We start from the raw sequence: 12,707 nt of genomic DNA, 5'->3' as shown, positions 1-12,707 counted from the left end.
CGTTCCCCGTAAAATTAAAAAAAAAGGTGCCCAATGCTAAATGGGGGGACCAGACAGTCTGATTCCTCTTTTTTTCTTAACGGGTTTCAGTATCTACATGGGAATTAATAAAAAAAAGAACACAAACCCCCAGAGGAAGCTAATTAAATATTCTCTCCACCTCCTTCTCCTTATTCATGCGCTCCGTTTCTTTCAATTGGCGGGGTCCCATGGCGACCATCGCGGCAGAAAGGCATCCTCTGTAGCAGCCGCCCCTCGCCATGGCAACCAGGACGTCAGCGCCGGCAGCCAAACCCCGCAGCAGGCCGAGGGGCGGCCCTGCCCCCGGGGCTGCCCTCCCCCGCCCCCGGGGGCCTTGCGGCGGGCCGGGGCGGGGGGAGCCCCGCCGCGGTGGGCGGGGGGGTGGGGGCGGCCCGGTGTTCGCCCCGTCGGGGCTCCGGGGCGCGGGCGGCGCCGCGCCGCTGTCCGTGGTGCTGACGGGCGCCGCGCCGCCGGGCCCCGACGGGGCGGGGGACGGAGGGCGCGGAGAGGAAGGGGGGTGGAAAAGGAGGGCCCGGGGCGGCTGGGTCCTGGGGAGGGACAGCCACATGATCCGCATCCCACATGACACAGAGAGAAACTGGTGGCAGCAGCCAGCCCTGCGAAACGTCATTTTTTCCTCCATCAAAGAAGAGGGGTAGAATACCCCACCCCTCCTCCCTCAGCCAGATTTACAAATATCCGGGCAGAGGCAGCTACAGATGTGAGCACACTCCGAGGTTTCCAGTATGACTGGCGCCTTCCCAGGAGTGCCTTCACTTGGGATTACAAACAGAGAAAGGACGCGACCGGCACCTCTGGGATTATGCTTTGGAGCAGGTACGTGGATGGATAGGTGCTGTGCCGAACGGTGCTGTGGCTAAAGGAATAGTTCTTTTTGCAGAGACAAGCAATATGAGCTTTTCCAGTAAATTATCTTCTGTGTATTTACTTATGAGCATCTAAAATCCTTGGGTTTTAGCAAGGAGGACTCATTCCTCAGGAGCCAATGCTCTGCAGGGCTTGAATTTTAAGCTGATTCTGCTGAAAGCAGAGAGATGTGCAGAACTACTGCAGAATAACTACCTATATTTTCTGCACAAATCTACATTCTGTCTATCTATATTCATTATTTTTAAATTATGCCACTTATTTGTCTTAAAACAATCCCCTGACATGATCAGTTCGATGATAGCAGAACATCACTTATACTGAGATGGAGCGGACCAATCTGCCCATCTGGGTTTTTTTCTCTCTAGATACATTCAAACAGCTTCTTCCTTCCTCGTGTTATTGCACAAAAACAGCTGCTTTTGTAATTTTCAGTCATTAATTTGAAATCATCCTTTCTGAAAGCGTTGTCTCCCTTTTTCTGTGTGGGTGCCTGGATGCAGCTACTTAGGGAAACACCACAGGCATAGCAATCTTTGCTTATCTGTAGCCAGCAGAGGCAAGAAGGCTATTCTGTTTTTTGCTAATTCAGGCACATACTCTCTAAGAATGCATAGCAATATTTTTCATTTATCCAGCTGGCTTCCAGCATGTCAAACAGTATGTTGGCTCCGGAGACTAGTGGAGAACTAAAACTGCCTTCTGCTTTTAAAAGGCCATTTGTGTCTATGAGGCAGGATTCATAGCCAATTCTTTCTGGCAAAGATTTTCAAATGTGTTTCTTGAAGATTTGGTGTTAAAGCCACTGTTAATCACTTAAACAAGCGGCTTGCTTTGCAGAAAAATTGGATGTCCACCCAGAGGCATCCTTAAAAGCTAATCATTATTTGGGTATCTAAATATGGATTTTTGGAAGCTTGATTTATGAGTTTATTTTAAACATCCTGGTCTCAGATGAGTCAGTAAGGGGAGGAATTTCTATACCTTAGACACGTTTGGGGAGCTCTGCTCCTTAGCTTAAAGTAAGAGCTTGCAGACTCTTACTCCCCCGCAGTTCTCCTGTGAAGCCTCTGTTTGCAAAGCTGTGCAGTGCAATTCCCCCATCTGGGTCACACCATATAATCTCCATCTGCATTTTCCTTTGCAGCCCCACCAGGCATCCTCCCTCAGGTGTTTAACAATTCAGAGAGCAATTTCCATCAGATAATGCAGAATAACCCCCTAACATTCCCAAGTAGAGTCTGCTCCCCCTACCCACCACAAACACAGTTCTCCCAGCACCAAAACATGACGCAGCGCTTGTGTGTTTGGGATTTCTCCATTCCAGCAGCTTCCATTATTCCCTAGACTTTCCCTCTGACAGGCAGCCAACACAGTTCTTGCAACTGGCACCCTGCCCAAGAAGACATCTCCAGTTCAGGGGTTATCAGCAGGCCAGCATCTTGCCTCAGGCTTCCTCTAGCCTGCTTTTGTCCTCCCTGAGCCTAGCTCAGCTGAGACATCCCTTCCAACAATCATCTCTGCATCAGGTATTTCCAACCTAACTATGGGCTTTGCATGGCCTTCAGCCCTCCCAGCTTCTCCAGCAAAGTTAGTATAGGAAGACTATGAAATGCTCTCACTAGTGGTCATACCCTCTGATGGAGGCCCATGGGAACATTCTCCTATGGCTCATTCAGGTCTCTTCCTCTTATACCTATCAGATAAGTCTTCCTGGAAGCATCTTCCAACCTCTGGCAACTCTATCCCTGGCATGATTTTTAGCCACCAGTGCCAACCCACTCTCTGTCACTATGTCTGGCACAGGTGACCTGTGTCGTGTGAGCACTAGATGCACGTTACTGAAAAGGGTCAAGAGCCCCTATGAAAGGCACTCTCACATCCCAGTGCAAAAATCCTGTTACACTTCTTCTGTGCTGAGAAAGCAGCTTTTACAAGATTTAATATCAAGGACTCATTTCTATATGACCTTTTCATATAGAAACAACAAAAAAGCCCTAAAGTTCTCCTAGGAGGACAACTTGTGCTCACTGCTAGTGAGAGGGTGAGCTAAGCTGCCGGAGTCCTCTGAAGCTGCTGGCACATTTTCCCTGCGGGGGAGAGGACACTCGGTGGGGAGAGGGTGAGAATTTCCAAGAGATGGGCAGAGAAATCAGCCAAGCGTGAGATTCACCACAGCTTATCTGTCAACACCCACCATGGCAAACCAGCCCTGGTAAGCACTGCGTTCCTCACGTCAAGGAGAAGAGCATGCTGTGTTGTGGGCAGGGCCTGGTGTTGCCAAAATTAATGTAAGTGTGTGGGAGAGAGCATCTTTTTTTTTTACCTCTGAATCAGAAAAGGGTCCAGCCTAGCCATGTCCAAGGACAGACTCAATCCCCATTACGGAAGGCAAGCAGCCTGCAAAGGTGTATTTCAAGCTTCTCCACACTCTTCTGGGAGAACTCCAGTAGGTGGAACCTATTTTGACAGCAGAGTTGGAAATGAGGTCGGTCCCTCTTCTCCTTGCTCCCACTTTTTCATGCCCCCACAGTCACACTGGGCACACTGGGCAGATCTGGGTTCTGCCATCATTTTTAGATCAGTGCTAATCTAGAGTTTTGCCGACTAGTCACAGCAGTAGGAGGAAAGAATAAATCTCTGAGACACTTAAAACCCTGTGGGGTTACATCTGTAACAGGAGACTCATAACCACTCTGTACCTGTTTGTAAACAGTGTGTTGCACTCATTATGCTCATGAGGTAGTAGCAAGAGCACCGTGCTGTGTGTGTCTCCTATGATTAGCCAGACCAGGCCACGGGCAAAAGCAGAGGAGACAGATGGAAGAATCAGGCTGTCAAAAGGTCATGGCAAACCCAACAATTCATTTGGCACAGCCCAATGAAGGAAGCCTTGGAAGGAAGGCTGTGTCCTCCCTGGGCCTACAGATGACCCTAACCCACAGTCACTGGAGGATTAATTTCTCACTGTAGGTGACCCTGCCCATCTCTTCACAAAGGTCATCCTCTCTACAGATCTGGGGGTTGCAAACTCCATGTGTGCTTCAGCATAGCCCTGATTGAAGAGAGTTACACCTGTTCCCTCACTCTGCGGATGCTGATGAGGTCAGGGTGTCCGTCTGGGTAATGGTGAGCACAAACCTGGCTCATATTTTACCACTATCCGTCCCTGAACCAGAACATGACGTTGGGTATAAGTGGAATCCGCAGTTACTATAAGGGCTCCTTCCCAGCACCAACAGAGAATAAACACGCTCTTAGGGCTTAGATGCATGAATAAACTCCTGGATCTTAGCAACTCACCCCAGGTTAATAGACTTACAGTGATTGCCTACATGTCAGTCTTAACCCATGGTAAATACAGGAGAAAAATACATTGACTTCAGATGCAGGAAAAAGCCATTTCTCCCAGAACCTTTAACATCACAATGAGCTTCAAGAGATGGCACCGCCTCCTAAGGAGATTCAGCCAATATACAGTAACTTGTGACTTATGTATGGTTTTGAACCCTGAATGTTCATCAAAAGCATGTCCCATGGATTTGCTCTGGGCCAGGCCGCAGACCCAGTGCTACAGGTCTGCAGTCAGAGTAGTTACTCCAATTGTGTGCTGATAGACCCAGAAGCAATAGATGGACTCTGTTCTTAGTTACTGCATGGCTCACCACTTACTAAGCTCAGTGAAAAGGATAAAGCTGAAAAAGGATTCTTCCTCAGGCAACCAGTACAAGAAATATAAATTGGCCCCAATCCCAGCAAGTGTGGCAGTATTATATCCTTGTTCTCAGTTTTAATGCCTTGTTAAAATAGTCAGGAAAGAACATAAAGAGTCAACGAAGGTTGATGGCAAAGAGACTGTCTAGCTGCCCTTACTTTCCTCAAGCATACAGCAGAAAAATCTTGTTTAGATTCATGCTCATGCATTAGCTGAGTATAATATATGTTCTTTAGATGTGTTGGAAACTAAGAACATTTCCTTCCTTTATTTGATTCCATCCATATTTCCTGCTCCCATGACCTCACCCTGCAATACAGGCTAGGCTCTCAGATGCTGATATAAGATGCAATAATGTATCTTGACTTACATCATCAGTTCAGTTCAGAAGCTTTTACCGTAAGTTGAGCTGAGACCACACTGGCCCTGAAAGCTTCATCCATGAAACAGCCTATCTTCACATTTCCAGTCATGTCAACTTTAGCTACCATGCTGCAGAACAGGAATCTCCACCAGCTGGGTAGAGCCAGGGAGCAAGCAGCAATGTATGAGAGATGGGTATGGATCTCAAAAGTTTTATTGCATTCAAAACATTTTATTCTCCTGATTAAAGAAGGGCAGATGTTTTCTATCCCCATGCACTGGAATGCAGAGAGAGAGGAAGAACACACTTCACCTCAAGAGATTTTCAGGCTTTGCTCAGAAGAGTCGCCCGGAGAATAGAAAAGCCTTCGTAAGAGGAACAGGGCGAATAGCTGAGCATTTTTATGAGCACTAGAACAGAGAAAAGAACTGGCAGGGAATCTGTGTGCTTACAAAAGCACGTGTATCCGCATTCCTCCACTGGAATGGCCTCAATATGCACAGATATGTCCACATAGCAAGAAACAGAGAGAGTTTAAAAGACTCTGTGCTCCTTTATAAAAGGATTATTACATTGAGACGATGCACGCACAGGGTAGTTAATTTTAATTTAGGCAGGGATGAATGTCACCTTCTAGCATCTTACACCCAGACAAAAGCCCCCCATTCTGATTCAATTTAGTCCCACTTCTAATGTTGGTTAAACTAAGTTAGATGAAGCATTCCTCTGCCAGTCTGGCAGCTATTCCCGAGATATTCTTCAAAGAGGAAAGTTTATGGAGTAAATGACCAGCTTAATGCTTTTGAAATAATTTGCTGGGCCAAGGCTTGCCTACTGTTTTGCAGTTATGATGCACAAGAGTTAAAATATGTTGAATAAAAAAGCCTCTCTGCTAGTGCTAGGTTAAGCAACGTACAATGATCTGTTTCTTTAGCTACCTTTTTAATCCTGAAAAACAGTGGTTGTGGAAAAAAAATTTATTCTTTTGATTAAACATTTAAAAAGCCATTTATTGCATTCTTTTGCGAATCTTATCAGGTTTTGCTCTTCCAAATTGCAATGGACACTACATTTCTAGACAGAACAGTAAACATGCAAACACATAGTAACTATGCCATATGGGCTTTACGCAATAGCAAAGTAGACGTGGCAGTGATTTTGTGAAGTTCTTGCGGCTCAAATATTTCTTCTCTAAGTAACAGATCTGTTTGTTTGGAGAGTTAGCAAGAATATGTTTCCTTTGCTATCAACCCAAAGGGATAACCCTGAAAATGGAGTGTTTGGGCCTTCAGACTGCCAATTAAGGTCCATAAAATAGGAACTGTGGCACCAGGAAATCCCTCTTTGATGATTATGAGCCATTTCACACGCCCTTTTTTTTCCCAAGCTAATGCACAAAATTTAGGGTTTTAAACAGAAATACAGGAAGTCCTTCTACCAGTTTTAAAAGGAATCCCACTCTAAAATATGCAAAAGAAAAAGTGAGATTTCTGGCACTGCCGCATCCATGGAGATTCACAATTACTAGAAAGTATCCTTTCACTCAGCTCAGTGTTCTATAGGTTTAAAGGGAAAAACAAACAAAAGCTTTTTTGTTAAATAAAAATGTCATTAGGCCTCAGATATTTGCTATATGTAATTTTTACTTTTTGTGTTCCTAATACCTGCTTATTGACCTGCAAGGCAGAGGGACACTAAAGAGCTTGTCACTGTTTTCTTATGGATCTGATATTTGCAAGTTGAACAGTTCACTAACACTTAAATCATATTTCAGTAATTGATGCAGCAAACAGGGACATGGGAATTGGAGATGCATAACATAGCAAGATACAGAATCTCTAGTTATTTGCATCCTAGACCCATACAGAGCAGTGCGTACGCTGAGCTTTTCATGCTCATGTTGCCATTAGGAGCATTACTCATAATGCAGAAGTTTATGTCTCCACTATAAAAAACAGACTTGCCCACAGAAGAAAAAGATATGCTGGGCCATAGACACTAAGGTTCTTAGTGCTAAATCAGGGCACGCTTCTGATCTCAGTGCCACCTAGGAAAAAGAGGGTTGAATACAGATCCTTTAATACAAAAGGAGATCAGCTTCAGGTCCATTAGAAGGAAAAACTATCTATGAATAGGAATGCAGGAACCTCGAGCACATTGGTTAATCAGACAGCATTTACTTTGTAAAAAAATAAAACAAGTAATTGTTGTTCAACCAGAGCAATCCTATGCTCAGGGTAGTTAAAGTACCTATTATTGCACTTATATTTTCACCTGGATCTTGTGGGCAGTGTGCTGAATGACTTTGGATTTTTCCAATTAAGAAAGAATCACAAAATACAATATTACTTGCACCTGTGTTTGGTGCCTCTTCTGTTTTACCACCCTTGGAGGTATTTAAAAGATGTGTAGACGAGGTGCTTAGGGACATGGTTTAGTGGTGGAGTTGGCAGTGTTAGGTTAACAGTTGGACTCGATGATCGTGTCTTTTCCAACCTAAATGATTCTATGATTCTATGTTTGCAGGTTACCTGCGTTCTCCAGTAAACAGCGGTTGGGCTGACTTCAGGCAAAATGCACCGGAAAAAAGTACTATTTGAGTGCTACAAGCCTGTAACTATTTTTGGGTTTACCCACCTGCATAACTAAATGTCTCAGGTCTGAAAATACAGCAGATTTGGCTCACCAGGAGAAATATCATGAGAAGAGTGTTAGCAAGTCTGAGTATTTTAAAGGCTTAGGAAGGTCGTTTCATTCTTGTACCTGACTTCCACTACTCCTCAATATCGGTCAAGAAATTTCATCTGATTATTCTTCTACTGAGTTTAATTTGTGCAGCTGGCTATTTTTAAATGGCACATACTTTTGCATGGCAAGAAGGGAAATTAAGGATGAAAAGTAGCCCATAATCTTCTTTTCTATCTGGTTAATAGGCTACACATGTATTATTCTATTACAGATAATTCTAACATGTAATTTAGCAGGTCATACTGTCAACACATCCTGCCACTCTGCCAGAGTCAGCAGCCCAACTACCCTGTGGACAGCTGATGACGGCAGGATATCTCCAGGGGAGCAGATCCACCAGACGGAGAGTGGGGAAAGGCAAACAGGAGAAAGCAGGAGAGTTGAGAAAAGGAAAGCAGGAGTTGTTTGAGAACGCAGGAATCATCTGGCAGGCCAAGCTACTAAGGAAATGATGAGGGAAGGCAGCTAAGGATGAGGGGGAAGCAAAGGCCAGGCTGGGCAGCACTGCACAGCCCTCCAGCAGAAGACAGGACGATGGGCAGGGTGTCATCTGCAGACGATGCCCCTTGCAGGCGGTTGGCAACTCAACCACCACGCCACCCACTTCTGAGCCTCACTACTGATGTCTCCGAGTGTTATTTTGACAGGACGGTGCCATGCAAAATTCCTTGTTTAACACGCCCCACTGAAACAAACCCAGTAGTTGTTAGCCTCAAACTGCTTCAGCTACAAGTCCAACTTAACCTGAGTCGTGTTTCCAGCTCCCAGACACTACCTGCATGCGAAAGCTGCTAAATAAGGCCAGCTGCTTTGGGAGCAGTGTTGGTGACTCACGCGTTGACCCACTTTCCGATGATGCAGAGTCAGCGGCCGGGCACAGTGCGAGGCGTGGAGGAGAGGCGCAGCGGGGTCCTGCGGCAGCCCGGTTGCGGCTACACAGACTGGCTGTGTCCATGCAGCTGTGCCGCGCTGCTCTCAAACACACTCGGTATTTTCAAGAACATTAAATTTGTGCCTGTGCTGTGCAGCTGATGCCTGTTCATGGGAAACACGCAATGTTATATTAAGCGGAGCTAATGAATACAGGGTCTAAAAAGCCAAAGGAAAAAAAAATCTTCTCTAACCACATCAAGCAATTAATGCGTCTTTTCCTCTTCCGCATCTGATTATTTTTTCGCATTGTTATTGAAGATGACATGCAAAACAGAGCAAGGAGCAAGATCCCCAATTCATCCAGAGGCTTTGCGCTTTCAGGCTCCGCTCTGAGTAGGCAGGAAAGGAGAAAGGAATTGGTGATAGATGCAGAGCTAGAGTAGGCAGAGCAAAAAGCATCAGCAAAACACTGAAAAAAAAATCAGAAAGCACAGTGGGGAATTTGGATCACTTGGAAAGATGAGGAGGATGGTGGTGGCTTTTTGAACTTGTCCATTTAGCTTCTGGGGTGAACTTTTTGATTTTCTGGTCACTAATTGAATCCTGATTTATCTTGCACAGTATCAAGACTCTGAAGTTAAAAATTCACACAATATACCCACAGAAACAGACTTTATATTTCTAATGAGTAAGAGGCTTTGCATGTCAACATCATGATTGAAAGGACACTTTCTGGAGCATCAGCCCCCGGAACAGTGTTTGTAAATGCATAGGCACTAATATTAAGTCTTTCTCCGTTTTATCCCTGTGATAGGCTAGGACCAACCCAACCATCTCGCTAAATCCAGATTGGAAACTCTGTCCAGCAATATACCACACCTACTACAAAGGACCAGCTACAGTTTGATCCCAGTAGCTGTATTTCAGTGCTTGCTCAGAAATACAGCGGCCACTCGAGCACCCAGGCAGGTGAAAAACACCACCTAAAAAGTAGAGCAATGTTTGATTGTGTTCGCATTAGGGGTGGTGGTGTAGTCATCAAGGAGAGTCCTCGTTGGATGACTCTGTGCTGCTTTAGGGAGGGAAACACTGAGGGCCCCCAAGTTCATTTACTACCCACCTGTAACAGTGAGCTGTTTGGCAGCTAACAGAGCCATAATCCCCTTTAAAGCCAGTTCTAACCTATTTTTGGTCTTGTGCTCACCAATTTGGTGTCATTCCACGGATGCCGGGAAGTACAACTCATTTCTGGGAGCAGTGGGGCATATTCTGCAACACAGTTTGCAGGTCACCAGCATTGGTGAACTTGCGCCTCAATCTCTATCTGTGAAAGGGACATTGATCTTTCAGAGGACAGAAATGCCTGTCCTAAAATAGTCAGGACAGGAATAAAAATCTGCATGAAACGTAACCTACCTCTACCAGGTAGTCTTACCGTATACTTCTGACCATTCCTCAGAAATCTACTACTTTAAGCAGCACGTATACTACTTAAAGTTATCTTTCATTGGTCAAGGTAGGTTTTTCACACATACTTGTTAAATAGAACCTTTTCTCTTCCCTCTTTTTGTGCAGCCTGAGCAAAAGACGTGGCCATGTTTGCCCACAGCATGGATAACAGCAGCGGTCCTTTTGTTCTCCCTACCTTATTGCTCCTGCTGCACAAGAGCTACCCCGAAACCTCCATCCCTCCTGCTGGCTACGAGATGACCGAGTCACCCATAGGACCCAGCTCAAGCAGGAACCACACTGTCTCGCAGTATGAACTGAAGCCGGGGGAAATTGCAGCAGCCAGCATGGTTTTGGGAGTGTTGTGGCTGGTTTCCGTCTTTGGAAACTCCCTCGTTTGCTTAGTGATCCACAGGAGCAGGAGGACACAGTCCACCACCAACTATTTTGTTGTCTCCATGGCTTGTGCAGACCTTCTCTTCAGTGTCGCAAGCGCGCCCTTCGTGCTGCTCCAGTTTACCTACGGCAGGTGGACGCTGGGGAACGTGATGTGCAAGCTCGTAAGGTACGTACAGTACCTCACCCCTGGAGTCCAGATATACGTCCTCCTCTCTATATGCGTGGATCGATTCTACACTATCGTCTACCCCCTGAGCTTCAAAGTGTCGAGGGAGAAAGCCAAGAAGATGATTCTGGCCTCTTGGCTGTTCGACGCTGTGTTTGCATCACTGGCTTTCTTCTTCTATGGCTCCAACAGCGACGACCACTGCAACTTTTTTCTCCCCGATTCTTGGCAAGGAGCCGTCTACGGTACCATCCACCTCTTGGTGGTGTTTTTGATCCCAGCCGTCCTCATTATGCTCTTCTACCAGAAGGTCATCAAGTACATTTGGAGAATAGGCACCAATGGCAGGACTGTCAGGAGGACAATGAATATTGTCCCAAGAACAAAAGTGAAAACCATCAAGATGTTCTTAATGTTAAACTCAGTGTTTCTCCTCTCCTGGCTCCCTTTTCACGTGGTACAGCTGTGGCACCCGCAGGAAACACACTACAGAAAGAGCTCCTTGGTTTTCCTGGCCATCACCTGGATCTCTTTCAGTTCTTCAGCCTCTAAGCCAATCCTCTACTCTGTGTATAACGCAAACTTCAGAAGAGGGATGAAAGAGACTTTTTGCATGTCCGCCATGAAATGCTACAGAAGCAACGCATACACCATCACCACCAGTTCCAGGATAGCCAAAAAAAATCACATTGGGATCGCAGAAATCCCAGCTCCGGCCAAAACTGTCACCAAAGACTCCATCTATGATGCTTTTAACAGAGACGCAAAGGAAAAAAAGCTGGCCTGGCCTATTCAGTCCAATCCCCCAAATACATTTGTCTAGTTGTCCTCATTGCTTTGAAAAATTACAAGGTACCCCCAGAACAAGGAGCTTTCTCTCAGTTTTGAACCTATGTATATTTACATATTTTTAACACAACTTTTAGGGAAGAAAAATGGTTTATTTTATTAAATGCCTTGATTTTGATGTGTCCAGTCTATTTCCTTTCAGTTCCATTCTGCTTTTTGGAACTACTCTCCCTGAATCACCAGCATTGCTTGTTTACAAAACAGAAAAGCTCTTACACTCTCCGTGTGTAGGGAAAAAAGGGAAAGGAAAAACACTGCTTTTATTAATCCCTATACATTGCATGTATAAACGCATAAAGCCACCCAAAGCCATCTCTACCTCCTTTCGTTAGATCCTTATTAATACTTTTGCTCTGGGGTTTTCCTTCTTGTTCAGACCCCATTGTAAGGTGTCCCTACGTGGGCAATGCTGGCATCACTCTGAGTCCACTGACATCCGTGGTAAAATTCCCACTGCCCCGGTAGGGTCAGCACCAGGCCAGTTCTGAATGCTTTTTCATCTTCAGCATTGCACCTCTCCAGAGGTCTCGTGGTCCAAACCGCCCGAGAAAAGTCCTCCCCTTGGTCTTGCCCTCCCCACCTCCTCTCGAGCTGCTTCTCCATCCAGCCTGGTGCATCCACCCAGAAGGCAGGGCTAGGCACCACCTGGGAGAAGACCTGCTGATCAAAACGGGTCCCAGGCACCCAGGTCTCCTCACGTTTTAAATTCAGTGTGTCTCCTGGCCTGAGTCCTTTCTTCTGAGGTATGGCTGTGGCACCTGCAGCAAATAGTGGTTTTTCCCAAATGGGAGCAGGAAAACCAGCTCTGCAGTCCCACACGCACCTGACAGCATCCTCCACGGGTTGCTGTGTTAATAGGTCCCTAATAGGCGTCCCAGAGGAGACAAGCTGGCAGGGAGCTGTGGCTGCAGGTGGAGCCGGCTCCTGCTGCTATTTCTCTGCCAGCGCAGTGAGAAAACCACCCAACGGGACCGGCCGGGGCTTTGGTCCTGGTGGGAAGGGGAACAGCACCGGTTGTGCCAGCCAGAGAACAGCGGGGAGAGGCAGGGGCTCCCCTGCACCCCCTTGCGCCCCATGACGGTGATGTGCTTATGAGAGACGGGCACTGGTGCCTGGGTGGGGGGGACACGGGCCCACAGCCTGACCTTCGGCTCCACCGGCACGGGGCGCGGAGCTGCAGGGCAGGGGAGGCTGCTGGGAGGTGTTCGGCTGACAGGGCAGCTGGGCCAGCCCTA

General features: G+C 46.4%; 1 protein-coding gene across 1 annotated transcript; it reads left to right on the top strand.

Moving 5' to 3' along the window:
• The first annotated feature begins 534 nt into the window (after nt 1–534).
• LOC142089260 (putative G-protein coupled receptor 19) lies at nt 535–11,777 on the top strand. The gene is made up of 2 exons (XM_075165536.1): nt 535–858; nt 10,185–11,777. Exon 2 carries the CDS (start codon nt 10,205–10,207, stop codon nt 11,444–11,446), a length of 1,242 nt encoding a protein of 413 aa, XP_075021637.1. The 5' UTR covers nt 535–858; nt 10,185–10,204; the 3' UTR covers nt 11,447–11,777.
• Nucleotides 11,778–12,707: the final 930 nt, after the last annotated feature.

Source organism: Calonectris borealis, chromosome 1, assembly GCF_964195595.1.
Source record: "Calonectris borealis chromosome 1, bCalBor7.hap1.2, whole genome shotgun sequence".
Lineage (NCBI taxonomy): Eukaryota > Metazoa > Chordata > Aves > Procellariiformes > Procellariidae > Calonectris > Calonectris borealis.
Note: the sequence above shows the minus strand (reverse complement) of the source record. Positions and strands in the feature narration are given on the sequence as shown.